This window comes from Moschus berezovskii, chromosome 1 (assembly GCF_049115385.1).
Source record: "Moschus berezovskii isolate FMDL1 chromosome 1, NW_MosBer_1.0, whole genome shotgun sequence".
Taxonomy (NCBI): domain Eukaryota; kingdom Metazoa; phylum Chordata; class Mammalia; order Artiodactyla; family Moschidae; genus Moschus; species Moschus berezovskii.
Window position 1 is genome coordinate 94,616,119 of NC_142460.1, and position 27,975 is coordinate 94,644,093.

The 27,975-nt window shown below is 49.5% G+C and overlaps 2 protein-coding genes across 6 annotated transcripts in view; both read left to right on the forward strand.

The window, feature by feature from the left end:
- The window catches only part of LSG1 (large 60S subunit nuclear export GTPase 1), a 29,686-nt gene extending 28,436 nt beyond the window's left edge, over positions 1-1,250 (forward strand). Inside the window, 1 exon segment of the mRNA XM_088838042.1 lies at positions 780-1,250. Within this exon segment, the coding sequence (XP_088694168.1) occupies positions 780-959 (180 nt within the window). The 3' untranslated portion in view covers positions 960-1,250.
- Positions 1,251-9,821: 8,571 nt separating this feature from the next.
- The window catches only part of TMEM44 (transmembrane protein 44), a 49,442-nt gene continuing 31,288 nt past the window's right edge, over positions 9,822-27,975 (forward strand). For 2 of the 5 annotated variants that reach the window (XM_055407528.2, XM_055407503.2), the window contains exons 1-8: positions 9,825-11,332; positions 13,704-13,830; positions 15,792-15,885; positions 16,980-17,146; positions 17,353-17,439; positions 22,145-22,315; positions 23,709-23,849; positions 25,723-25,827. In XM_055407528.2, coding sequence (XP_055263503.2) covers positions 11,190-11,332; positions 13,704-13,830; positions 15,792-15,885; positions 16,980-17,146; positions 17,353-17,439; positions 22,145-22,315; positions 23,709-23,849; positions 25,723-25,827 — 1,035 coding nt within the window. In that variant the 5' untranslated portion in view covers positions 9,825-11,189. Of the gene's footprint in view, positions 11,333-13,703; positions 13,831-15,791; positions 15,886-16,979; positions 17,147-17,352; positions 17,440-22,144; positions 22,316-23,708; positions 23,850-25,722; positions 25,828-27,975 lie in introns of all 5 variants that reach the window. The other 3 variants (XM_055407492.2, XM_055407512.2, XM_055407537.2) reach the window with 2 other exon arrangements.

Here is a 27,975-nt window from a genome sequence, read left to right on the forward strand (position 1 = left end):
AGGTAGAGATATTTAAGCTAGGCTTTGAAAAACAAATAAAAATGTGTCAGTGGGAAGAAGTGATGAAATTTCCAGGCAGAAGGAGTAGATGAACAGAGGCAAAAAGATCTGGGAGTGTGGGCTTTATCAGCACAGAACCCATGTTGCAGGTGACCCTGTGTGCCATTGGAAGGAATAGGGACCTGATTCCCCAGTCTGCAAGGGGCCTTCAGAGATCTGTGAGGACAGGACTTAGATGCAGATCAGAGAACTCTGATGGATTGTGGACTCCGGATTCAAGGAGTCTTGCAGTGGCCCAGTAAAAGCCAGTGAACACCTGGGTTACAGCAGGGGGGATGGCTAAGGGGGGGATGCACAAAGTTCCAGAGACTGGAGTCCACAGAACGCAGTGCCTGACTGTTGTGACAGATAAGACAGAGCGTGTCATCTTGGCGGCTGAGCAGGTTCTTACACCACTGGCCGAAATAAAGAATGTAGAGTCAGCTTCTAACTAGCTGAGTTGCACAAGTAGAATTTTGATATCAAGAGAGATTTCCAGAAAATAGCTGGTGTTATGAGTGTTGATACAGATGGTGTTTGAAGCCATGGGACTAAACGAAAGTTGAAGGCAGAATGAATTGAGGACAAAACTCTGAGAAACTTATTTCGGGAATGGGGAGAGAAAGAAGAGCAGTGAGAGATGGAAGTCCACTATTCTGGAGTTCTCCACAAGCAGTTCTGTGCGTATCCTCTGAAGGAGATTGCTGACACCGCCATTAATATCTTCCCTTATTTCTTAGGAAAATGTGAGAGCTCTGACCAAAGGAGTCCAGGCTGTGATGGGCTACAAGCCTGGGAATGGCTTGGTGACAGCAGCTTCTGTGAGCTCTGAGAGGGGGACTGGGAAGCCCTGGAAAAAACATGGCAACAGAAATAAAAAAGAGAAAAGCCGCAGACTCTATAAGCACCTGGATATGTGAACTTGGACTGCAGTGGAACTGGCAGCTTTGCTGTGCATCTGTGGTGCTAGAGGGACCCTTGTGATGCACACACAGCAGCTGGTGTTAAGACCAAGGGGCTTCTTAGAGCTCCAACTCAGACTAGCAGTTGTCTCAGATTCCCAGAACCTGCTCCTGTGGAAGGCTGAATATAAGCTGAGGGAATTTATGATGTATATTTGTGTAAATACATACACAAATGCATAGTAATTTATAAATTGGGAATTTTTGGAAAAGATATTAAAGTTCAGTTGCTACTTGTGGGTTTTTTATTGGCTCATATAGATTTATTGCTATTTGGACATTTCACATTCTTTCAGTTCAGTTCAGTCGCTCAGTTGTGTCCGACTCTCCGCGACCCCATGAGTCACAGCACGCCAGGCCTCCCTGTCCATCACCAACTCCCAGAGTTCACTCAAACTCATGTCCACAGAGTCGGTGATGCCATCCAGCCTTCTCAATCTCTGTCATCCCCCTGTCCTCCCGCCCCCAACCTTTCCCAGCATCAGAGTCTTTTCCAGTGAGTCAACTCGTCGCATGAGGTGGCCAAAGTATTGGAGTTTCAGCTTTAGCATCAGTCCTTCCAATGAACACCCAGAATTGATCTCCTTTAGAATGGATTGGGTGGATCTCCTTGCAGTATAAGGGACTCTCAAGAGTCTTCTCCAACACCACAGTTCAAAAGCATCAATTCTTTGGCGATCAGCTTTCTTCACAGTCCAACTCTCACATCCATACATGACCATGGGAAAAACCATAGCCTTGACTAGACGGACCTTTGTTGGCAAAGTAATGTCTCTGCTTTGTAATATACTATCAAGGTTGGTCATAACTTTCCTTCCAAGGAGTAAGCGTCTTTTAATTTCATGGCTGCAATCAGCATCTGCAGTGATTTTTGAGCCCCCAAAAAATAAAGTCTGACACTGTCTCCACTGTTTCCCCATCTATTTCCCATGAAGTGATGGGATCGGATGCCATGATCTTTGTTTTCTGAATGTTGAGCTTCAAGCCAACCTTTTCACTCTCCTCTTTCACTTTCATCAAGAGGCTTTTGAGTTCCTCTTCACAAATGATTTTAATTTGCTAAAACATGGCTGGATTTTTTAGTACATGATTAAATTTGTGATACTCAACCTCACACATATACCCAACTTATGCCCCTGATATGGCAGAAGGCATATCAGATCTTGGAACGGGGGTTGGCATGGGTGAGTTTTAAAGCCTGTGGAGGGCATGACCTACGGAAGATTACTGTCTACATGAGTCTCCACCCCAGAGGGGAGCATGTGGTTTTTTGTGTCCTAGATGGTTTTGGAAATTTAATGGAAGTTATGGACACTTTCTCCAGAAAAATGTGCATTGCCACCTATGCAAATCTGCAAAATATATCCAGAGATTCATAGACCCCAAAGTTCATGAATTCACAGTTAAGACTTGCCTTTAACTGACCGTAATATATCTGGTATATTTGCAGATGTGTTCTGTCTGGGGAATATAAAATTTTTTATTCAACAATTTAACAAATACTCATTGACCAACTTTCCTGTTTTGATGAAGTCTACATTTATTTTTTGCTTTGGTGTTAAAAGTATTGCCAAATGTAAGATTACTAAGATATACTCACATTTTTTTCTGAAGAGTTTTAGGGTTTTAGCTCTTAAATTCAGGTCTTTGGACCAGAGTTAACTTTTGTACATAATGTGAGTCAGGAAATGGATCTGCTTAATTCTTTTACATGTGCATATCCAGTAGACCCAGCACCATTTATTGAAAAGGTTAGTCTTCTCCCGTTTGGTTGGTTGGGCACCTTTGTGGAAAATCAAGCATAAATGTGAGGGCATTTCTAGAGATGGACCTTTGAGAAGTCAAACGTTCATGAGTGGATAACTGTCAGTAGTATTGGACTCACTTTTCTAGCAAGTACAGCTTGTAAGAGACGGATGTCTCTGCAGATGCCCCCCCACACGCATATGCATTCCACATCCCTCAGTGTCAAATGGCATCCGCCCGCCTGCAGCCCAGTTCCTGTCCAGGCTGACAGCTTGCCACAAGCCCTGTGTTCCCTGCTTCCCCACCTGAGGACTTTTCCTGCACCCCAGCAGCTTACTCAGCCTACACAAAGGGCAGCTTGGAAGGGCAGGAGGTTGAACCCCCGCAGAGTAACCCGGAAACCAGTAAGGAGTGGGGGCGGCTGGTAAGTACCCCAGCTTCCTGTCACACAGCATGTACATTCTAGTTTCTCCCAAGATCCTTAGTGGAACTGAGCCCTGTTTGCCCACGGTTAAACGATCCTGTTAACTCACCTTTCCTTGCTCTTCTCCCTACCCTGTCGTGCTTTCTCTGCTTCCTCACTTCTGCTTCATGGAGTTGCCTCCCAAATTAACTGAACCTTTGCTTAGAGTCTGAGGAACCCAAACTAGGACATCCTGAAAGGGAATTCTGTTTTCACTTTTGCTTCTGCCTGTAATATGTCTTAAGCAAACTTGAAATTTGTAAATAGTATGCCCACTCTTGTTGGTATTTTGAGATTTTTGAAGGGCAGTCATTATCACTTTATTGTTTTGAACTTTTTTCCAATATTTTATTACAGGGGACATACCATCCTTTTAAACAGAACCTGCTATATACATCTGTCGTCTGTTACTTTCAGGAAATTAGAAGGAAGTAGTTTTTGTCACGGAGAAGGCAATGGCAAGCCACTCCAGTACTCTTGCCTGGAAAATCCCATGGACGGAGGAGCCTGTTGGGCTGCAGTCCATGGGGTCGCTACTAGTCGGACACAACTGAGCGACTTCACTTTCACTTTTCACTTTGATGCATTGGAGAAGGCAATGGCAACCCACTCCAGTGTTCTTGCCTGGAGAATCCCAGAGACGGAGGAGCCTGGTGGGCTGCCGTCTATGGGGTCGCACAGAGTTGGACACGACTGAAGCGACTTAGCAGCAGCAGCAGCAGTTTTTGTCAAGAAGCCAATAGCAATGTTTTCTTCGTGGATAAAGAGGGAAAAATTGATAGCAGGCCAGAAATCCAATTGCTGCTACTGCTAAGTTGCTAAGTCACTTCAGTCGTGGCCGACTCTGTGCGACCCCATAGACGGAAGCCCACCAGGCTCCCCCGTCCCTGGGATTCTCCCGGCAAGAACACTTGGAGTGGGTTGCCATTTCCTTCTCCAGTGCTATCTACCTGTTAATATGAGTAAATTATGTATGTCTCAAATTCCAGAGTGAGATTCCCTGGCCTTTAGATTATGTCCCCTTTAAAGGACTCAACATAAGCACTTACTTAAATTGATAAGATGGCAGAGGATGAGACAGAAACAATTGATACTCACATAGACTCCCCTCAGCTGTACCTACGTCTGATGGCATTTTTTTTTTTAACTTTTTGTTTTGTATTGGGGTATAGCCGATTATGTTGTGATAGTTTCAGGCAAACAACGAAGTGGACTCAACCACACATACATGTATCCATTCTCCCCAAATTTCATCTCCAGTTATAAAAAGGTAACAACAACCATTCTGAGCTATTTAAAAACGAAGACTTACATGGTCCTGTGGTTAAGACTCCTATTCCACTGCAGGGGCCATGAGTTCTGTCCTTTGTGGGGCAACATCTCACGTGATGCATGGCATGGCCAAAACAACAACAGCAAAATGATTCTTTTTTGAAAAAGGCATGTTAGCAAAAAGTGCTCACTCAGTAGACCCTAAATAAAATTTTTAAATGTTTTATTAAAAACAAGATCGTACAGTGTGTTGATGACAAAGTTCTAAATAGAACTCAGGACCCTAACAATCCTATCACTTCAATCTCAACTCCAGTTTGTCCACACTGGGGCTGCTTAAGATTTGGAATGGCCAGTATTTCAAAATGCGTTCTTTAGGGACTTCCTGAGTGATGCAGTGGCTAAGACTCCACACTCCCAATGCTGGATCAGGGAACTAGATCCCACATGCCTCAACTAAAGACCCTGCATGTTGCAACAAAGATCAAAGATCTTGTGTGCTTCAACTAAGACCCGGGGTAGCCAAGTAGATAGATGAACATACATTTTTTAAAAATGCATTATCTTAGAATTAATCTCTCTCTACATAGCAGGTAAATTAAATTGATGAACTTTTTTTTATGTTATTTGAGGAGTAACCACAAGCCCTTTCTCTAAATATTGCATTTTATAAGAACATTGACAGGAGACAGTGTGTCCTCAGAAGAGGAAAGCTGTTGAACTGCTCACCTGCCCACAGCCGCATCCCACCCTCTCACCCCAACCCCACCCCGCTTCACAGGCAGCTGGGATTTACGGTCTGATTGACTGCCCACTCCGGCAGGACTAGGCAGCCTGCTGCAGCCCGCTCTTCTTTAGGACAATGCCAGTGGCTGCAGTGCCTCTGCCAACAGGATGTGCTTATGAGCTGTGCGGGGAGGACGTGTGTTATGGTTCCCTTGTTAAGTTTTCCTTTTTGTCAAACTCTGGACCATGGCCAGAAGACATTCACTCCTGGGCCTGGGAGGAGACTGGTAAAGGAACTGAGTCACTTCCTGAGGGTGGGTCAGGTGGAGAGCCCTATGGAAGGTACTGGAAGAATTTGGGAGGGAGGGAGTTGGTTAGAATTCATCATCCTAAGTGTCCCCTACAGGACGGAGTCCTGGCTCCCTTGGGACTGGACCAACTGCCCCTCTCACCCAGCTCTACCTGCTGCAGCAACTCTGCTGCTGCCTGTGCCCACAGGCCAGCCCTTCCTGCCAGCAGGGGGACCTGATCGCCAAAGCTCAGCTCATGTGTTTCTTGAAAGCCTTCCCTGGTGTACTCACAATACTAGGTATTGTTGGAGCGTTTCCAGTATGTTCTTAAGTACATATCACTCTCTGGCCTGTTTAAAAATCAATATTTTCATTCCATATGTATTTTCCTTTCCACATGCCAAGCACTGAGCTGCGGAGACAGATATGAACTCAACCACGGCAAGGCGCTCACAGCCTGGTAGAAAGACAACACTTAGCATGCTTGAAAGTCCCTAACAGAGGAGTAGAGTGGGCACTGGGCCTTTCAGGACCAAGACGCCCAATCACCTGTGAGGGAAGACCTCCCCCGGTGGAGCAGGTTTGGAAAGGAAAATCATCCAGTTTCTTTGTAGATGTGCTCAATTAAGACATGCAAGACAGGTCACAAAGGCAGTTGCTATGTGAGACTGAAGTTTGGGAGTTCTGAACTGTGGATAATTCACTCTGGAGACCCAGGGGCAGAAGACAGATGCTCCTGGCATGTGGTAGAAAAGAACTGAGCTGTGTCTCCATTAGTTGACGTTCCTTTTCACATTTTCATTGAACCACATTTATATATAATATAAATATATATGTATGTATGTATTTAGCTGCGTTGGGTCTTAGTTGTGGTGCAAGGGATCTTTAGTTGTGGCACGTGGGACCTATTTCCCAGACCAGAGTACAGAGCTCCAGCCACTGGACCACCAGGGAAGTCCCTGAACCACATTTGTTTTTATGTAGATCTGAGGCTCTTCCTGGGAAAGACAGTAACAATAATAATTGCCACAGCTGGCATGTGCCAGATGCTTTATCTTCAGGGTTTCTAATAATCGCAGTAACTCTATGGTAGGTACTCTTGTTATCAGTTTCAGTTCAGTTCAGTTCAGTTCAGTCGCTCAGTCATGTCAACTCTTTGCGACCCCATGAATTGCAGCACGCTGGGCCTCCCTGTCCATCACCAACTCCCGGAGTTCACTCAAACTCCTGTCCATCGAGATGGTGAAGCCATCCAGCCATCTCATTCTCTGTCGTCCCTGTCTCCTCCCGCCCCCAATCCCTCCCAGCATCAGAGTCTTTTCCAGTGAGTCAACTCGTCGCATGAGGTGGCCAAAGTATTGGAGTTTCAGCTTTAGTATCAGGCCTTCCAATGAACACCCAGGACTGATCTCTTTTAGAATGGACTGGTTGGATCTCCTTGTTATCAGTTTACAGATAAGAATACTCCCGTGCAGAAAGGATCAGCGCTTTACCCAGTCATAGCTTCAAGAAGGCCCAATGTGAAATCCAGTCCAAGATTATCCAAAACCCACACTTTTCTACTGCATCATCCGATGTCCCCAGATATCCAGTGACTGGAAACAGCTCCCCACAGTTTCTCCACCCCAAGCGAGGGCGATCTCATAACCCAGTTTCTCATAAGCATCTCCCAGGAAGTTTTCATAAAACAGTGCAGTTGGCTGGATAATGGCCCCCAAATATATCAAGTCCTGATCCTCAGAGTCTGTAAATGTTACCTTGTATGAAGAAAGGGTCTTTGCAGGTGTGATTTAGTTAAGGATCTTGAGACAGGGAGATTATCGTGGATTATTTGAGGCGGCTGCAAACACAACGTCTTTATAAGAGAGAGGCAGAGGGAGATTAAACATAGACGAGGAAAAGGCAATACAGACATGGAGACAGGAGGCAGAGGCTGAGCAGTGATGCGGCCGCAGGCGGGGATGTTCGCAGCCACCAGATGCTGGAAGAGAGGGGACAAGAAAGAGCTTCTCCCTGAAGTGCCAGGGAGTAGGGCAGGCACCTGATATCACTAGGGAACAGAGCAGGCAGCCCCGGAAACAGCTTGACTTTAGTCCTGTGACACTGAGCACAGACTTTGGGCCTCCAGGACTGTGAGGGAATGCATTTTTGTTGCTTTAAACCACGAAATTTGTGATGATTTGTTTCAGCAGATCTGGGACACTAATCCATGTGGATTCCAAGGACACACGCCCAGGGAGCTGGATTTAGTAGGTCTGCTCTTTGAAGGGCAACAAGAGCGATTCTGATAGCGACAATCTGTGGGCCACACCGCCTCAGCTGCTCAGACAGGGCAACTGTAGGACTTAAAGCCTTAAGTGCTAACCACTGGACTACCAGGGAACTCCCTGGAACAACTTTTAAATTAGGTCCATCTCCCCAGGATTTATGCTGAGGCTGAGGGAGAAGGAAACCATAATAAAGACTGAATCAAGTTAAACAGTGGTAATTTCAGGTCTAAACAAAACTGATAGTATAAGGTGATCTTGGGCCTGGTGAAAGGGTGACACCAGACTCTGGACAGTCCTCCCTTTAGCAAGACAACTAGTGGGATAGATTATTTTGGGATAGACCTGCCTCTGGGAGCTGTAGGCACCAGAGGAAACCAGGATCTAGGTGGCCACCAGTCAGCGCCCATAGGAGATTAGATCAAGGCAGAGACGACCATTTGCAAGAACAGAGGAAAACACCAGAAGAACCCACAAAAACCCAGAAGACAAAGAAAAAGAACCAGAAGGCAGAGATTAGACCATGGGTATTTATTGTTTATAGTCTATGAGAAACTTGGGTTACATGCATTTTTCCTTTTCATTTACCCCTCTAATCTTGTCTTGCATGTATGCGTGCTCCGTTGTATTCAACTTTGCAACCTTACGAACAGTAGCCTGCCATGCTCCCCTGTCCTTGGGATTCTCCAGGCAAGAATACTGGAGTGGGTTGTCATTTCCTGCTCCAGGCAATCTTCCCGACTCAGGGATCAAACCTGCATCTCCTTCATTCACAGGTGAATTCTTTACCACTGAACCAACTGTGTTAGTTGGCTTTAATTTTATATCACTTCATCTTAATCATTTTACTACTTGAATTTTGGCCCCTTTTGTTTAATAATGTATTTTAATTTAATCTCTATTTGCTCAATTGCCTATTTAATATCTCTCTCTTCTACTGAACTGTAAAGTTAGGTAGGGACCATGTCTGTTTTTCTCAAGTGTGTCCCCAGCTCTTAGCACAATGCCTGATGATGTTCATTTCTCCCGTGAGTGATCATAACTTTTAAAGATGAATGAACCAGTAAAATAGCACAGCCACTCTGGTAAACAGTCCAGTAGTTCCTCAAAACTTGAAACACAGAGTCACCATGGGACCCAGCAATTTCACACCCAGGTATATGCCCAAGAGACTGAAAACCTATATCCACACAAAAACTTGTATGCAAATGTTCATAATAGCATTATTCATAATGTCCAAAAAGTAAACAACCCAACTGTCCATCAAATGATGAAAAGATAAATAAAATGTGGTACATCCATACAGTGGTTTATTTTTCAGTCGTGGAAAGAAATGGGGACTTCTCTGGTGGTCCAGGCCATAAGACTCTGAACTCCCAATGTAGGGGACCCCACTTCAATCCCTGTCAGAGAACTAAATCCCTGCATGCCTTAATGAAGATGGAAGTTCCTGAGTACCGCAACCAAGACCCTGTGCAGTCAAATAAACAAGAAAGAAATGACACGCTGATACATGCCACAGTGTGGATGAACCTTAAAAACATTATGCTAAGTGAAAGAAGTCAGTCACAAAAAGGTTATCTATTGGATATGTTCCATTCCGTTCCGTCGCTCAGTCGTGTCCGACTCTTTGCGACCCCGTGGACTGTAGCCTACCAGACTTCTCTGTCCATGGGATTCTCCAGGCAAGAATACTGGAGTGGGTTACCGTTTCCTTCTCCAGGGGATCTTCCCGACCCAGGGATCGAACCCGGGTCTCCCGCATTGGAGGCAGATGCTTTAACCTCTGAGCCACCAGGGAAGGTAGAATAGGGGAAAGGAGTCCAAAATGGCGGTGGCCAAAAGACAAGGAAGGGAAAAGCCCGCGAAAATAGAACAAAGGAAGGTCGGAGGACCAGAATGAGGACCTCAGGTAAAACAAACAACACTTCTGGCTAGCCCAATTTACATAGGGCAGGCCCAGGGGGAAAAAAAGCATACAAAAAGAGGAGCCAAAGCTAGCTCTCTCTCTCTCCTGCACGCTGGGCCACTTCTCTTCGCGTCTTTGGATCGACGTGCCTTCATGCCTCGAAGATGGATTTTCCTGCTATCTTCTAAATAAAATAGAGCTGTAACACTGATTTGTCTAAGAGCTATAACATGGTCTATTTGAGACCTGAGAGCTATAACACGGTCTGTCCAAGACCCGAGAGCTGTGACACGCTGATGGGGCTTTAATGTCCGTCACTCCAAATCTTTACTGTGACAAGACAAAGAACCAAGGAACATACATACACACGCGTGACAGATGATTCCATTTATAGGCAAGGTCCAGCATAGGCAGATCCAAAGAGACAGAAGCTGCCTAGGGCTGGGAGTGCTTGAGGGGGATGGAGAGTAACTAAATGCTAGTGGGTACTAGGTTTTTTGCCAGGTAATGAAAATGTTCTAAAATTAGCTAATGATGGTGGCTGCAGCAACTCGGTGGATATGTTAAAAACCACTGACTTGTACACTTGAAAAGGGTGAATTTTCTATGGTATATGAATGGGATCTCCATAGAGCTATCTTTAAAAATAAAAAGAAGAAATGATACAGTCAAGTCCTTCTTTAAGTTATTAAAATCAACAAGGAAAAATTTTAATTATAGTAGTTTATTTTCAAGAAAAATAGTCCTATGTACTTGAGTGGCCGTGTGTCTGAATGGGAGGGGGCAGATTGCAAAAATCACGGGGCTCCCTGGCGGCGGGGGTCGCCACCCAGGAGGACTTCACTTCTAGAGCCCTGCTTGGGCAAATGGTGGGGACGCAGGGTGCAGTTGCAGCCTCAGAAAAGAGGGTGAGAGAGGATGCCGGGGAGCGCGTGCGATGTCTCTTTCCTGGCCTCCACCGCACCCTTTGTATCGTGCCGTTTTAACGATCTCACACTTCTCGGGATCACCAGAGCCCAAGCGGCTCTCCGGGAGCGAAGTATGTATTGTTTGGCTGAGGAAACGTGGGGTAATGAAGGTGCCTCCCACTGGGCTGGCAGGTCACCGTTTGCCGCTCTGGCCTCGGGTCTGGGGAATGGGTGACAGCGAAGGGGTCCGCGGAGCCGCGCCGCCGCCGTCTGGGGGCGGGGAGCGCAGCCTTTGTGCCGAGGCCGCTCCGCGCTCCCGCCGCTGGGGGGCGGCCTCCGGCCCGCAGACCCCTGACAATAGCCGGAGGGGTGGCGAGCAGCGCGGTTCCGGAAACTTTTCCCCGGAGTGCTGCCCGCCGCCGCACGCCCCCGGGAGCGCGGAGCTGGGCGCGCCCGTCTCCGGCCGCGGGACGGTGTGCTCGGGCCGGCCCGGTGCGGCGGCGCCGAACACAGAAGGGGGCGCGCGGGGCGGCAGCGCCGGGGCCGCGGGCAGCAAGGGAGGCCGCGCGAAGGCGCGGGCCCCGGGCTGGGCGGAACGGAGCCAGCCATGGGGGAGGCTCCCAGCCCCGCACCGGCGCCCGCGCTCTGGAACTGGGACTACCTGGACCGCTGCTTCGCCCGCCACCGTGTCTGCATCTCCTTCGGCCTGTGGATCTGCGCCTCTTCCTGCTGGATCGCCGTCCACGCGCTGTAATGGGGGCCGGGGCGGCCGCGGGGGGAACGGGGCGCTGGCCCTGCTGACTCGCTCTTGGGAACCTAGAAGGAGGAGGGCAGAAAGGGAGGATCCAAGAGGCAGGACAATTCCAGGGTCGAAAGGAACATTTTGCTGTAGACTGAAATCAGATCCTTCTTTCCGGATTCCAGGAACGAGGAGGCTGGGCTGGGAGCCCACAGAAGACTGGGTGACATGGTGGACGGGACCGTGGACTGGAAGCCGCCAGTCCTGGGTTCTCTTGTCAGCCTTTCCCCACTGACTGGCCCTGTGAGCTGGGCGAGCTGTAAAGTCCCTGGGGCTCACTTTTCCTGCATAAATGGGGATGTTAGCACATGGGACCGGCTGGGAGGATCCAGTGAGTTACTGCTGGTAGAGCCCTTCCTAAGTGCTCAGTGCCATCCACCCTTGGCAGAGAACATGGGCCTGTCTCTCCATGTTTCTGGCCTCAGTTTACCCAAGCCCCTCCTAGCTGAGAAGGGGAGAGGTAGTTATATAATTCTGGCTACAAACTTTGCCCTGGTCTGTCCAACACCCGAAGTGATCTGGCGGAGTGATCACCATACCCTGGGTTCTAAGGGTGATGTCTGGCTAAAGATGGTCTCTAGGTCTTCTGCCACCCTGTCCGAAGCTTTGGAGGATGGTGCCCCCCATGTGTTCCCTAGGTGGAGGGGGAGGGAGAGAAGGACCACCCCCAGGGAGGCTGGCGCCTGCTCACCTTCAGCACTCAATCTTGTTCACCCCAGGTCTGATGCTGTTGGAGAGAGTCTGCAGGCCATGAATAAGAAAACACTTGGAACATTTGCTGAGGGCCTCCCATCATTAACCCACCCTGTGAGGCAGGGACTGTTGCTGACTCTGTTTAGATGAGGAAGCCTGAGGTTCTGACAAGTTAACTAACTCGCCTGAGTGAGTGGGGAGAGCTGAAACCCCAGGACCTACTGGAAGAGGCAGGCAGATCAGAGGGTGGGACTGAGGAGGCCGTTTACCCGCGTTGCCGCGCATGTTCCTCACCGCCACCCTCTGAGATGGGCGTTATCAGACGCCTTACCCTCCACAATCTAAGACTGCAGAGGTTACGGAGCTTCCGTGAGAGTGCGCACTGGCTGGGCTGAGGGCAGAGCCTCTGCCTTTTCACCTTGCCTCAGCTGTGTAGGCGCCGGATCGGGGCCAACCCGGGGTCCCTGACCCCTGAGAGCTGGAGACGTGGCTGAAGAGCAGCAGCGCACACGCAGGGCCTCCACAGGTAAAGTGGAAGGCCTGCCATTAACTCACCTTTCACCATAGGCCTCAGTTTTCTCCTCTCTCAAATGGGAGGGTTGAAATGAATTATTTCTAACTTGGGTCCAACTCGGAGAGTCTCTAGTGTAGAGTCTTCACTCTCAGGCCTTCAGTTTCAGGACTCAAAATTAACAGTTGACATTCCCACTGGGAGCTTTGGGCTTTGTCTGGCCAGTCAGGAATGTTTGGGAGCCCAGTCATCTTCTGTCCGCATCAATTTGTCCCAAGGGCTGATGCTCAGAACTGGCCAAATGGTCCTAATGATGTGGAGTAATCCTACCCTGTGGTTAAAGGAAATGAAACCAGAGCTGCAATTGTGCCTCAGTTTCCCTGTAGAAATGTTGGCAGGGAAACATCTCAGACAAAGTATTTCCGAGATCCGACTGATGATGCTGACAAAGAGACATCTGTCCCCTTCCAGCTTTTCCTGCCTTCCTGCACTTATTCCTGGATGAATGTGGGGGTAGAAAGTGAGCAGTAAGGGAGAGAAGCCAGCAGTGGCAACCCAAAGTGCCACGACATCTTAGAGGAGTCTTCCCTGGTGTGTGAAGAATGTGCACCCAAAATGAAATCAACTCAGATGCAGCTGGCAGAAACCGAGCCATCTCACTGCACAGATGGATGGATTAGAAGGATTTCATGTTAATTGCAAAGAAACAAGTTGCCTTTTTAATTTAGGCAGTTAACTCTGCTCTGCAGTAAAACTGCAATGATTGGATCACTTTTATAACTTTCCTGTTTCCTTTCAAAAAAATAAAAGCTGACAGATTGTTTGTCAGCACTGAGAGGTGGGTTGTGAATTTGAGGCAGCCAGATTGATAGGAGGAAAAAAACTCCTCCTTTTGTGAGGCCTGACTCTTACTGTGGGCTTGTTGGTCGGAGGCTCAGAGTCCTTTCCATCCTCTACTCTTTGCATCTGTAAACTAAGGTCAAAACCACCTGCTGAATATCTAGGGAAGAAAGTGATTCGTAAGGACACGAAGTCACAACTGCCTTTTTCAGACACCTGCTCTGGGAGCCCAGCCTTACATCTCTGTGTTCTGTCCACACTCGTGTCTGTCCCCGCAGGCTTCTGTATCTGAGATGTGGGAGGAAATCTGGACGGGACCAGTCAGCGCTGTGGGCTGCATGCTGCCTCCTGATTAGTCTGTGTGACACCATTGGGGCGATTCTGGCCAAACAGCTCACCATTCAGGTAGGTTGGGACCACAGGTGACAGTGGCTTCTGTTTTGTTCCTTCCCCATGCAAAGCAGTTTTGCCCTAGGGTCTGTGCCCCTGCTGGCCTTTCTGCGCCTCCAATAACAATGTGACTCACTGTTCACCTCCTTCAAGTCTTTGCTCAAAAATCTCCTCTCAATAAGACCGCCTGACCATCTGTTTAAAATTGTGCCCTGCGTCTCCCACAGCTGCTCCAGACCCCTCATCCTGCTCATTTCCCCCTTAATATACCATCTCCTTTACTTTATTTATTATGTCTATTCTTTATTGCATGCTAACCCTTACTAGCGGAGAAGGCAATGGCAAGCCACTCCAGTACTCTTGCCTAGAAAATCCCATGGACAGAGGAGCCTGGTAGGCTGCAGTGCATGGGGTCGCTGCGAGTCAGACATGACTGAGCGACTTCACTTTCACTTTTCACTTTCACACATTGGAGAAGGAAATGGCAACCCACTCCAGTGTTCTTACCTGGAGAATCCCAGGGATGGGGGAGCCTGGTGGGCTGCTGTCTATGGGGTCGCACAGAGTCGGACACGACTGAAGTGACTTAGCAGCAGCAGCAGCAGCAACCCTTACTAGCATGTCAGTTTCATAAGGGCAACAACTTTAATTCAGTCCCATCTCCCCAGAACTTAAAATAGGAGCTGGCACATAGTAGATGTCCAATTAAAAAAAAAAAGGATGGTTGCAGTTTTTTAGACCCCGGACACTGTCCCCACTCATGCAGGGGTATCTGAATCCTTTCCCAGGTGGTGATGTGGTCTTTGGAGCAAATGAGAAACATTTCAAGTTTTTCCAAAGTCTGGGACCTTAAACAAATCTGTGTAGAAAGGGGCCTATCTCAAAACACATATCCCAAGGAAGAAGGACCTGTGGGCCCCACTTCAGGGGGCTGGTCCTGGCCTTTTGCCACCCAGGGAGATGTGAAGGGGGGCAGCCGGTGGTCGCGCACAGATTTGGAGAGTTCTAGACCCTGCTGTGAGCAGCATTCTATCAGAAACAAATCACCTTTCATTTTGGAGGCAATTCTCACTAGCTGATAAAAGATAATGAAGTTCAGCTCAAGTCCAATAATAATAGCTGATATTTATTAAACAGTAAGGGCTTTTTATATATTAAATCACTTAATCCTTAAATTATGCGTGCTCGCATCATCCCTGTTTTACACATGAGGTGTAAAAGAGGTGTGGAGAGGTGTAGGGAGGTTAAATAACCGTGCTAAAGTCACTCTGTTGTAAGTAGCAGTGTCAGGATTCAAACCCCAGAACTCATGCTGTTAAGCACTAAATACAGTTAAGCACTAAATATGTGTGCATTCACCTATATGTGGATTTTTTTCAAATAATACACACTATGGCACCCCACGATCCACGGGTGGTTGAATCTATGGATGCAGAACACAGGATACAGAGGATCTACTATAAAGTGACATGCAGAATTCCCACTGCAAGGAAGTCGGTGCCCCAACCCCTGAGCTGTTAGAGTGCCAACTATACTGTCAGTAGCTGGTGCGAGTTTCGGCAGGCGCATCTTACTTTCCTCCAATCACTGGCCTAAGCAGCTTTCCATGTGTCAGCTCATATCATCTACTTCACACTGAGAGAAGTGCTGCTATTATCCCTGCTTTACAGATGAGGAAACAGAGGCCCTGGGAAGGTCAGTGGCTGGGCCAAAGTTGCGCACGACTACGCCGTACAAAGCAAAGTGTGGTGGGCTGGGATCTTGTCCCTTCTCTATGATGAATGTTTTCAAAATGGCTTTGGTCACTTAAGCAAAACCCCATTTCCTCAAATGGAGGTGATAACCAACCTTTATGGGGTTGGAGGTATCCCTGGAAACCCTATTTCAGTGGAACATATGTGGTGGAGGAGATCCAGAACGAGAGGTACTTCAGCTGTTGAAAGAGGTCCGAACACCAAGGCCGTTTTTGCTCACAGGTCTTCACTGGTGCCTACCTGGCAGCTGTCGACCTGCTGAACTTCGTGTCCGTTCTCTTCCCTGTCTGTGGCTCCAAATTCAAGTCTAATTCGGGTGAGTGTGCTGCCCCCTGTTCCTGACTTCATCATCCACTCATTTCATTCATCAGCACCTCTCCTTGTCGTGCCCGAGCTGGGCCCCTGCCAGGCCAGATGAGTGGGCGAGCTCCCCGGCCTCAGCCAGAGCAGGAAGTCAGGGCCCTAAAAGGTAGTTAGCGCAGCCAGTGAGGGGGCGTGTGCATGGTGGGCAGCGGAGGAGGGAGGGTCTGCAGGTGTCGGGAGGAGGTGACGTTGGAACTGGGACCCAGGAAAGGGCTTTCCGGATGAAAGAGCAGCCTGGGAAGAGGTCAGGAAGGAGGGGGCAGGGCTTGGGGACAGGCAGTGATACTCAGTGGGCAAGTCCAGGGGCTCCAGGTGAAGCCCCACCACTTCTGGAAATGGAGTCCAGGAATGGGCCTGGACGGCCTCAGGCAGAGCAGGGGCTGGAGGTGACTGAGATGGGATGAGTAGGCTGGAAGTATGTGGGACCAGACGTTCCTGACAAGGGGCAGCAACACACTCGGACCCGTATCTTAAAAGGAAGTGCTCGCACCAGGGCGTAATGTGAGATGTCCTTGGGCTCAATGCTGCCCGGAGGAGGAATGCTCTTTTTGGAATTGTTTAGCGGAGGATCTGTCGTCTGTTTCAAGGAGACTTTCAAAGATGCTGCTTCTCCTGCTCACAGTTTTGATGCCTTGGCACCACTCCGCCCACTCCTGGTGCACTCACCACGCTTGTGCGGGTTCCACGCAGGGCCGGGCTCTGTGCAGATTCTAGAGCTGCCCGGCACAGGGCCTGCCCTTCGGGTCTCCAGTCTAGGGTGAACAACACTGTGTGCACACAGATGTATGTGATAAGGATAACGCTGACCTGCCTTGAAACATAAAACGACACGAAGGGCTGAGGAAAGGGGAAGAGCACCGGGCATGGGGGATGAGGGAACGAGAGGGCAGACCACGGGCCCTTCAAGAGTGGGCAAGGTCTGGCCTGTGGAACACCGTGGGAGCCCGTCCTGGCCTCGGGGCTGGGGTCAATACCAGTTCTTCCCACGCAGCTGTCTGTTGTGTTCCAGATCCTGGCAGCCGAGCAGGATCTTGGTGTCTGTTGCAGGACGGGGCTCCCGGGAGAGGAAGAGGAGGCGGCGGCTCCGGGCCAGCGTGTTTGCCCTGGTCCTGCCACTGAGCCTGGGCCCGGGCTGGGCTCTGTGGGCCGCCACCCCATGGGCTTCAGGCCATGACCAAGGGCCACAGCGGAGGCTGCTGGGCATCCTGGTGCAGGTGAGGCCAGGCCTTCTCAGGCTGGGGGTGGGGGGTATGATGTCGTGGAATGCGGGTCCCTCCCCTCCACACAGTCCGAACCAGTGTCCTGGGGGTGGGGGTCAGGCTTAGACCTTGCTGGGAAGAACCACCTAAAAGCAGAAAAGGGCGGGCCTAGGGTGCCTGGGCGTCTCCCCAGGGTGCTGAGTGTATCACTGTTCCCACAGGACAATACAGAAATCCTCGGCTTCCTGCTGGGCGGCATCGCGGCCTTGGGCTCCTGGGTTTCCCGGATCCCCCCACTCTCCAGAATCGTGAGCCTGGGGATGGGACCGTTGGGGTCACCCCTGCAGGTCTTAGGGCATCTGAGGCCATCCTCGCAGTTCCAGGTCACTTTGGTGGAAAGGTGGTGTCCCCGTGTGCACAGCAGTGTGTGTGTGGGGGGGGTGGGGTATGTGTGGGCAGGCAGAGGACAGCTGGCCCCAGGCTCCAGGGATCCTGAGGCTCACAGCGGGAGGGCTCTATGTTCACTCCATTTCTTGTAGCAAATGAGAAGCAGGCTCTCAGGAAGGAGCCCCTGGGTTTGGATGAACAAGCATCCTATTAAGGAATGAAAAGGTTTGCGGTTTTAGAAGATAGGATTGTTCAGCTCCCGGGCTCTTTATATTTGAGAGTGTCTTGTTGGCAGATATTTTCCCGATGTCTGGGGTAAAGGAAGCCCTGTGTTGGCCACTCCTCTGGGGGAAACAGACATGACTTGAGATGCCCTGCTTGCCCTTGGCGAGCTCAGTCTCAGAAAGACACAGAAATGGAAAACAAGGTATTTGAATGCTCTAAGAAAGAGAATCAAATGTTTGGGATTTTGGAAAAGAGGGAGAGAGACCTCTGTGTTGTGAAAACGAACAAGGGTGGAAACTGTTGACACCACTGGGTGCTGGGGGTGCCCAGGTTGTCAGGAAGACGGGGTGGAGCCAGAGGAAGCAGAGGTGAGGGGAGGCACTAACCAGAGGAGAGCGCAGGAAAGGCCACCAAGGCAAGAGGGCACCTGCGAGAGAGCCACAAATCACGTGACCCCAGAAATGTGCCAGCCCATCGTTTAGTCTTAAAACAGTCACTTGTTTTAATTTACTTTTTTTTTTTTTTGTTTAATTTACTTATTCACCTGGGCCGGGTCTTAACTGCAGCACTCAGGATCTTTGATCTTTGTTGCGGCTCATGAGATCTTTAGTTGTGGCATGCAAACTGTTAGTTGCAGCACGTGGGATCTAGTTCCCTGACCAGGGATCGAACTGGGGCCCGCTGCCCTGGGAGTGCAGAGTCTTAGCCACTGGACCACCAGGGAAGTCCCAGCGCTGTGATTTAATAGCAATTCCAGGAGAACAGGATTTGGGGATGGCGGGGTCTTAGTTGAGCACTCTGAGAGCTGCAGCCTGAAACCTCCCAGGGCACCGGGCCTCCTCAGCAGAGGTGTGATCTCCAGATCAACGGAGGTGAGTGTGGGGAGCACTGTGCTCAGTTCATCCCCCCTGGGATGGGTCTTCAGCGTGGTGTGGGGGCTGGGAAGCTGTGTCACATGACAACCTTTGAGGGAATTGCTGCAGTGCCCTGACCACCTGTGTTGTAAAAGTTTCCTTCACCTGCAGTAACAAAGTGTCACAGACTTGGAACAACAGCAATGTATTGTCTTTAAGTCTCAACGGCCAGAGGCCCGACCCCAAAGTGTCAGGGCCACGCTCCCTCTGAAGGCCCTAGAGAGGGATCTGTTTCAGGCCCTTCTCTGAGCTTCTGCTAGTTCCCTGACTGGTGGCAGCACAACTCCAGGATTTGTGTACTGTTCTCCGTGTGTGTGCGTACGTGTGTGTGTGCGCGCGCACGTGCAGTCTTTATGTGGCTTTTCCTCCACACGTTCCTGTATCTGACTTTCCCCTTCTCATAAGGATATGGTCATCCTGGATTAGGGCTCATCCTAACAACCTCAGCTTAACTTGATCATCTACAAAGACCCTACTTCTAAATAAGGCTACATTTACTAGCTCTGGGAGTTGGACTCCAATGTCTTTTTGGGAAAACTCAATCCAACCCATAACACCAGCCCCCCTAAAATACCTCAGGCCAGCCCCACCTCTGGGTCCCTCCCTCTGCTTTATTTTCTTGATCACATTTATCGCAGCCTGAAATTAGCTCCTTTAGGTATTTGCCGAGTGGCTGCCTGGTTCCCCAGCAGAGGGTCAGCACCGTGAGAGCAGTGGCCCTTTCTGTTTTAATTCTCACTGTGTGCCAGACATTTGGGGTCTGCCCAGGGTAGTGCCAGGAGACATTTCTTACTGAGCGACTGTATCTGGCCTAGAAAATAGGGAGTTCATGGATACAGGAAATGGAGGGCTTTCTTGGGGCAGAAAGAGTAGCCTTGTTGTCTGCAGTCTCAGTGATCAGAACCAAGACCAGAACCAATAACCAGGAGGTTACTGGGAGTGCCGCTTCCCATTCAGTGAAAAAAAGACTCCATGGGTTAGACAATTTGCCCAGTGGCTGGCATGTTGAGAGCAATCGGTATTGTTATTCCTGCTTTAGTAGGTAGTGAGCTCCTCATCACTAGATGCATTCAAGCCAGGTGACCCCTTGGCAGGAAGATAGAGAGAGATTGCATTGGGACTGAGCTGGGTAATCTAGGAGGGACTGCCAGCCCTGAGTGTGTCTGGTCCAGTGAACAAAAGCCCAGAGCTAGGGTTCCCTCATTAGGAAGAAAGCCAGCAGGATTGGGGTGCAATGGAAGCTGAGCCAGCATGGCCTCAGACCCTGGATCCCCCAGAAGCTACTTCTAACTTACCCCTGGTGGGGGCACTGAGCAGTCTGGCTGGGTAGCTTTGGTGGGAGAAGATCCCATTTTTCCAGGGCAAGTCCTTGAATGGGACAAGGAGTGTGAAACATGCTCTGATCAGTAGAGCACTGTGCTGACAACATGGGGAATCATTGCCACTGTAGGAGCGGCTGAGGCATGGCCCACTTCCAACCCCCAGCACAGATTTGCCAGGCAACCACCAGGTGGGTTGTCCCCTCAACCATCAGTCGTGAACTGTTAGGCAGGCCCAAGTGTGCTGGAGAAGCTTCTGCCACATCTTGAGTCACCAAGCCAGTTCCAGTCTTCAAGCAGCGATGCTTGAGGCACCTGCTGTGTGCCCAGCACCACAGGCAAACAGAGCCCTCTAGCCCTCCAGAGCCCTAGTACCGACACTGCCAAGAGCTTGAGTGTTGAGCCAGATGGTGCTGGGCGTGGGTTGGCACCAGAGAGCAGAGGGCTCCCCCGGCTGAGCCCCTTTCTGCAAGTCCCTGCTCCTCTGGCCATCAATGTCCCCTGTCAAATGGGGTGGGTGGGCTGGAGGACCCCGAAGGTTTCTTGCTATAGTGGTGCTGCCTGCATTGTGTGAGGTAGGAAGGGCCAAGGGAAGGGGTGTCACTCCACCTGCAGCCTCTGGGGCTAGTGGTTCGGGGGTCACCCTCCCCAGCTAGGTGCTGTCTGTTCAGGGGTGTTGTTGTGGTTGTTTAGTTGTTAAGTCCCGTCTGGCTCTTTGTGACCCCATAGACTGTAGCCAGCCAGGCTCCTCTGTCCGTGAAATTTCCCAGGCATGAATACTGGAATGAGTTGCCATTTCCTTCTCCAGGGGATCTTCCCAACCCAGGGATCGAGCCCACATCTCCTGTGTCTCCTGCACTGGCAGGTGGATTCTTTACACTGAGCCGCCAGCAGGTAGAGAGTCAGAGACAGGGAGGTCTGGGAACAAAGTCAGGAGAGATGCAGAGGGAGACGTGACACTCCTGAGTTTGTTTCCTTTTCCTTGGTTGCTCTGCATGGCTTGTGAGATCCTAATTCCCTGATCAGGGATTGAACCCAGGCCCTTGGTAGTGAAAGCGCAGAGTTCCAACCACTGGGAATTCAGTCTTTTTGAGGATTAAAATTAAAATGGGGAAGATTGGCCAAAACATGCTTTTTCTCTTGAATTTTGTCCATTCCTTAGCCAAGGCCTGCATGTCTCCAAATACAGTCATCTAATGAGCAAACTAGTTTGTGTATGTATATATATATATATATATATATATATGTAAACACATGTGTATATATGCATACATATACGTGTGTGTATTCTGTGTAAATTTAAATACCTATATAATTGTATAAATTGGAAATACATAATATACTTAATGTGTATATAAAGTGACTTTATACCTGTAAATGGTACTTACATATAGCTATTGCATATGTTTCCTTTTTACAAAGCCAATATTCATTACTCATTCTCCAAAAATATCCCCTTGGCTTCAGAATTACCAGAATGTTGTCTCTAATTTCCCTGACTTTCCCATCTGGCCTGGTTCAGAGTTGGTGGTCCCAGGAAGAGAAGGGTCAGGGCTTGGCTCTCCATAATTCTATCTCCTTCATGCGCTCCCCACTGAAATTCATGGGCCCCTGCCCAGTGCCAGGTTCCAGGGCACCGAGATGATGAGGCCCTCAGCCCTGCTCTGAGGACCTCCCTGTCTGTTGGGCAGACAGATGTGTAAGGAGCTAAGTCATGGCCAGGGTGAAAGACACTCCAGTAGAGGGATATGTCAGGTGTGAGGGACCCAGAAGAAGGAATTACTTGCTCCCCTTAGGGTGGAGGCGGTAAGGGATGGTTTCCCAGAGTTGATTTTAAGCCAGGTTCTGAGGGATGAATAGGAGTTCACTAGACAAAGGGGGCAACTATTTTTTTGGCCTTGGCTCATGGCTTGCGGGATCCTAGGTCCCTGACCAGGGATTGAACCTGTGTCCCCTGCTGTGAAAGAGTGCAGTCCACCATACTGCCAGGGAATTCCTAGAAGCAGGTTGAAGCCCAATGGAAGCAATACCTTTGGGGGCTGGCCTTGGTCAGAGGGCTTGCCCTCCAACCTCTCACATCAAGGGGCCTGGGTCTTAGAATCAAGCGAAGGGAGCTGGGTGAGGCGGCAGTGCTCTTCCCAGCCCAGCCCCTTCCTCTCTCTGCCCAGTGCCAGGGTAAGACATTTCCCTCCATCCACCTGTGGACCCGGCTCCTGTCAGCCCTGGCTGGTCTCCTCTATGCCTCGGCCATCGTGGCTCATGACCGGCGGCCTGAGTACCTGCTGCGGGCCATGCCCTGGTTCCTGACCTCGCTCGGCCGTGCCGCGCTGGACCTGTCTGTATCCACCCCAGGGCCCGGGGCTGGACTGCCTGTGTCTCCTCTCCCCTCTGCCCCACCACGCCCTCCTACCTGCTTGGTAGAAAGAATTATTTCTCAGTGGCCAGGGTGGTGGTTTGAAGCCTAGGACAGGCAGACACAATTGCAGCGTGCAATTCTGTGTATTTTTCCTTTTTTTTTTAAATGAGAAGAAGTATCTCTTGACTGGAGCTCTAGGAAACTGCAGAGGGAATGTGAACTTCTTGGCCCTGGGCTCAGAGAAGAGCCAGCTCCGGTCTCCCTGCTGCTCCCCGCTGCGTTGGCCCCACCCTCTGTGAATCCATTTTCTCACCTTTGCCTTGTCTTTCTCATCGGCTGGGAAGAGCTTTGCGAGCTGACCTGGCCTGCACAGCTGATCCTGTACTCTCTGTCCTATTTGGCTCTGGAGCCTGGGGTGGGGAAACAGGGAGAAAAGCTGCCCCCCTTTCTTGTCCCCAAGGGGATGTTGTCCAATGTGCTGACACCCCAGTGACCTTGGTATGAGGGCCTCAAGGGCACGCTAAGCTCAGACAATGGCAGGTGGAGATGCTGACAGTGGATAATGCCTCCGCTGGTGAGGGAGTGTGTGAAAAATCCCTGTGGATTTAGCATGAACAGTTCCAAAAAAGATTTTCTCACCTACTGTTTGAGTCTACCAGGGTTGCCATAACACATTGCCACAAACTTGATGGCTTAAGCCAAAGGAATTTATTCTCTCAGCTTTGGAGACCACAAGCCCCAAGTCCAGATGGGCCACACTCTCCCCGAAGGTTCCAAGAGAGAGTCTTGCCCTGCCTTTTCCGGCTTCAGGTAGGCTCCTGGGGTGCCTTGGTTCCTGGCGGCATCATTCCCATTTCTGCCTCTATCGCCACGTGGCCCTTTTCCTTTTGCCTGTCCTCTCTGCCTGTCTTCTCTTCCTCTGGAGTTCCTGTTGTGGGACTTACCTGATCCGCCCTAGTCCGCTGCCAACCTCATCTTAACTAATTCTTGATATCAGCAAAGACCCTGTTTCCAAATAAAGTCACGTTCTGAGGTTCTGGGTGGATATGAATCTGGAGAGGACGCTGTTCAACACACTCCGTGTACCGTCCCTCCTAAGCCGAGGAAGATGGTTTTCACAATCCTTTGGTTTAACAAGGGTTCACCAAGTGCTTGTTAGAGCACCTGGCTGGGTGGTGGGCCCTGGGGGGCCAGAGAGAATTGGACCCGGCTCTGTCCTCAGATGGTCTCGTGTCTGTTCTGGGGCCTACCCTGGCAGGATGATTCTGGGGAGTGAGGGCGTCACTCCAGGGTGGAGCCCTCAGGGTGCCAAGGTGAAGGCAGCATCAGGCAACTGAAGTTCTCCGCTTCCTTGAACCTTAACTTCCACTTCTCAGATCATTTTCCTTTCCTGCGTGATGAGGAGCAAGATGAGGCAGGTCTTGGGATTTGCCTCTGAAGCAGGAGAGAACCCCGACACCCAAGCCCTTCTGACCTGTGCAGAGAAGGAGGAAGAAAACCAGGAGGCAATGACCGAGGCAAGGTCTCCCAGCTGGACGGGGCCAACCGGTATCTGTGCCCAGCGTGGGCAGAGGTGGAGAGCCTCGCCAGGGCCCAGCCTGGGAATCTGGGGGTCCCTCTGGCGTGGGCCAGTCAGTCACTTTAAAGAACTACTGTTATGCCCAATGCTGAGTGCCCTGAGAAAATAGGATCCTCTGTTTTTCCAAATACAAAATATTTTTAAAGTTCTTTTTTTGATTGCTGCATAAACTTGAGCATTTTTTAGCAATGTAGATAAAACAGTCAAATGTCCACTTATGCTATTTGGTAATTTACACATATATTGAAGTTCACTTACTATATAAATTAATACTTGAGTTTAGAAGTAATTTGCTTTTTGCCCTCGTTTGGTAAAAACTTATGTTCCTACTTTTGCATGCATTTGACATCCACAGCATCACCACCAATAACACATTTTTTTAAAATGTTGTTATTGCTAAAAAGCTGATTTTTAAAGTGTTGTTTACAGTAAGATCCACCCTTTGCAATTATGTCATATCTGTAAATGTGTCTGTCTCTGTCTTTACTGATTGAATCAGGTGACCCCTGTAAGTAAGGAGAACTGTGCTAACTGAGGGAGTTTGTGTTTGTCAGAAGTCCTTGGCTGCAAATAATTGAACAAGTGCCTCATGATAATAAGAGAGCTTGTAAAGACTTGAACGGAAAGCAGCTCCCTCTTTTCTAAGATAATTTTTTCAGGAAAAAAAAATCTAGTCTCCTATGGAGACTCTTCACTATTCTCATTTCTTTCAGAGTAGAAACGAGACTCCCTGTGAGTGAGCCAGGTCCACTCCTCCAGATGTTCCCGCTTTAATGGCGTCATCTGACTGAGTTAATGAACTGGGAGACAGTGTGCAGGAGTGGCCAAGCTAACAGGGGTGACACAGGTTCTTGGACCAAAGATCCAAGGTCCCAGGAAGGCTCTCATGGGGTGTTATTCTCGTTCCATTCTAGAATCTGTTATGAAATGATATTCCAAAAGGGAGCTAGAATATTTCAGGAGAGCCTTATGTGTTTAGTGTTGTGAAGAGAGTAAGCAGAGCCTCCGCATCTCTTCAGCAGTCTTTACAGCTCTGGCTCTCGAAGTGTGGTCCTTGGACTAGCATCGCCCAAGAGCTTGTTAGAAATGCAAATTCTAGGGTCCACCACGCTCTACCAAAACACAGCTCAGGGTGTTTTAATAAGTCCTCTGGTGCTTCTGATGCGCAGTAAAGTTCTAGAACCACTTCTTCTAGAAGCATTTGTTTAGCACCCACCTAAGTGGTCTTTGGCCAGCTCATGCGAAGAGCTGACTCACTGGAAAAGACTCTGATGCTGGGAGGGATTGGGGGTGGGAGGCGACAGGGACGACAGAGAGTGAGATGGCTGGATGGCATCACCGACTCGTTGGACATGAGTCTGAGTGAACTCCGGGAGTTGGTGATGGACAGGGAGGCCTGGCGTGCTGTGATTCATGGGGTCACAGAGAGTCGGACACGACTGAGCAACTGAACTGAACTGAACTGAACTAAGAGGTCTCCCAGCTTTGCCAAACTTTATAATTATCTGGGGAGCTTTTAAACTCTCCAGGTCACTTCCACACTGGTTAAATCAGAATGTCTGGGGTTAAAAGCTAAACATTAGCTGTTTTTTAAGAAGCCCAGGTAGTTCCACTGTGCAGCAAAGTTTCGGACCCACCCACCTTCTCTGACATCAAAGAGACAGATAAGATGCATCTTATAGGAAGTAGAAAGTGAGATGTGCCATAAAAGAACAGAAGAAATACTGCAGGAATTCTTGTGAAGAAAATGGAATCCTGTTTTTAGAAAGTGTCTCTTTCTTCCTTTTTGTCTTCCTGTCACCTTTTGAAAGAACTTGGATTGGGTGCCGCTCACCACACTCCCACACTGCAAGCCGTTCAAGAGGATGGCAGCCATCAGTCACTACATGGAGCTGACCATTGAACCGGTGCAGCAGGTAAGTGGCCGTGAGCCACAGCCAGGTGCCCAGAAGGGTGGGGGGTAGTCATGGGAGGCTTCTTGGAGAGGTGACACTTTAGCTGTGGGAGGGGCAGAATGAGTCAGGAAAGCATGAAAAAAGAGGAAAGAGCTTTTGAAGGCCTTGGTAGGGAGGAGGTGGTCAGATGAAGTGGACTTGGGAAGATGAAAAGTGGCGAAGAGGCTAGGTCACAGTATGGAAGCTAACCATCATCCTGAGGATGACGGGAGTCCAGGAGACTTCAGGACTAGAGACTCAGGGTCAGTCGTGTATTTTAGGGCCATCACTCAGGCCGTGTTGGGAGAGGAGCCTAGAGATAAGGGGGTCAGTGAGGGACGGCTGCAAGTCCAGGAAAGAGGTGGTGTGGCCTGAACCAAGGTCAGAGCTGATGGAGATGCAGAGCTTCAGTGGAGCCAGTGGGTAGAGCAGTGGGAGCAGCGAGGGTGTGGGGAGACTTCAGGGTTCCAGCCTGTTCGTGGGGTCCTCAGGAGGAGGAGGGTTGGAGAAAAGGCTGATCCACTTCACATCCCATACCCCACTAAGATGTTCCTGTCGCGGCTACTGGTGACCTCCCTGTCGCTAAATCCTGGAATGATTTCTGTCCTATTTGAATGAGATTCACCTCACTCAGCCACCTGCTTCTCCCAGTTTCTGGGGCCCTCCTTGTCCTAGTTTTCCCGACCCCCTCTCTCGCGGCGGCTCCTCCCGGTGAGCCTGACTTCACGGTTGCAGTACCCCAAGTCCGCCTCAGGAGGGCTCCCTTATCTGATCCCATAGCCCCGCCTGCCCGCCCTTGTGGTCTCCGCTGCCTGTGTCTGCATCCTTTCCCGCCTCGGCAGCTCCGCTACCCCTTCATTATCACCGCATGGCGTCTCACACATGCCGTGTCCAGTATGGAATTCTGCATTTCCAAGCCCAGACCGGCTCCTGCTCCCTCCCTGTCTTCCCCGTGTCAGTGCAGTGGGGCAAACCCAGATCCCCCTCTTCTCACTGCGTGCTTGTGCCCGTCTCACCCGTGGGCGAGTCTTGTAAATACTTCGTTTAAAGCAGATCCAGGAACTTCCCTCGTGGTCCAGTGGTTAAGACTCTGCGCTTCCAATGCAGAAAACATGGGTATTGATCCCTGTTTGGGGAACTGAGATCCCACATGGCACGGGGCACAGCCAAAAAATGAGTAAATAAAGTAGATCTAACCTGGAGATTATCATATAGGTGAAGTAAGGCAGACAAGTATTATATGATATCACTTATATGTGGAATCTAAAAAATACTACAAATGAACTTATTTACAAAATAGGAATAGACTCACAGATATAGAAAACAAACTTATGGTTACCAAAGTGAAAGGGTAGGGGAAGGGATAAATTGGGAGTATGGGATTAACAGATGCACACAGTTCAGTTCAGTTCAGTTCAGTCGCTCAGTTGTGTCCGACTCTCCGCGACCCCATGAATCACAGCACGCCAGGCCTCCCTGTCCATCACCAACTCCCAGAGTTCACTCAAACTCATGTCCACAGAGTCGGTGATGCCATCCAGCCATCTCATTCTCTGTCATCCCCTTCTCCTCCTGCCCCCAACCTTTCCCAGCATCAGAGTCTTTTCCAGATGCACACAACTATGTATCAAATAGATAAATGACAAGATTTTGCTACATAGTACAGGACACTATATTCAATATCTTGTAATAAACTATAGGGCTTCCCTGGTGGCTCAGATGGTAAATGAGGGAGACCTGGGTTCGATCCCTGGGTCGGGAAGATCCTATGGAGAAGGAAATGGCAACCCACTCCAATATTCTTGCCTGGGAAATCCCATGGACAGAGGAATCTGGCAGGTATAATGAGAAAGAATTGAAAAAAAGAATATAGGCATATACAGGTAAATATGTATAACTGAATCACTTTGCTGTATAGCTAAAGCTAACATAACATTGTAAATCAACTGTACTTCAATTTAAAAAATGGGAAACAAGTAGATCCAGGAGCCTTGTCACTGGTTTCCCCTCACTGCTATTTTTGTCCTATCCCCTCCATTTACAACCAGTAACCCGAAGGGTCTGTTTAAAATGTAAATTACATCTTGCTACTCTTTGGTTTAAAGCACCCCTCTGGCTTCCCTTGTGGCT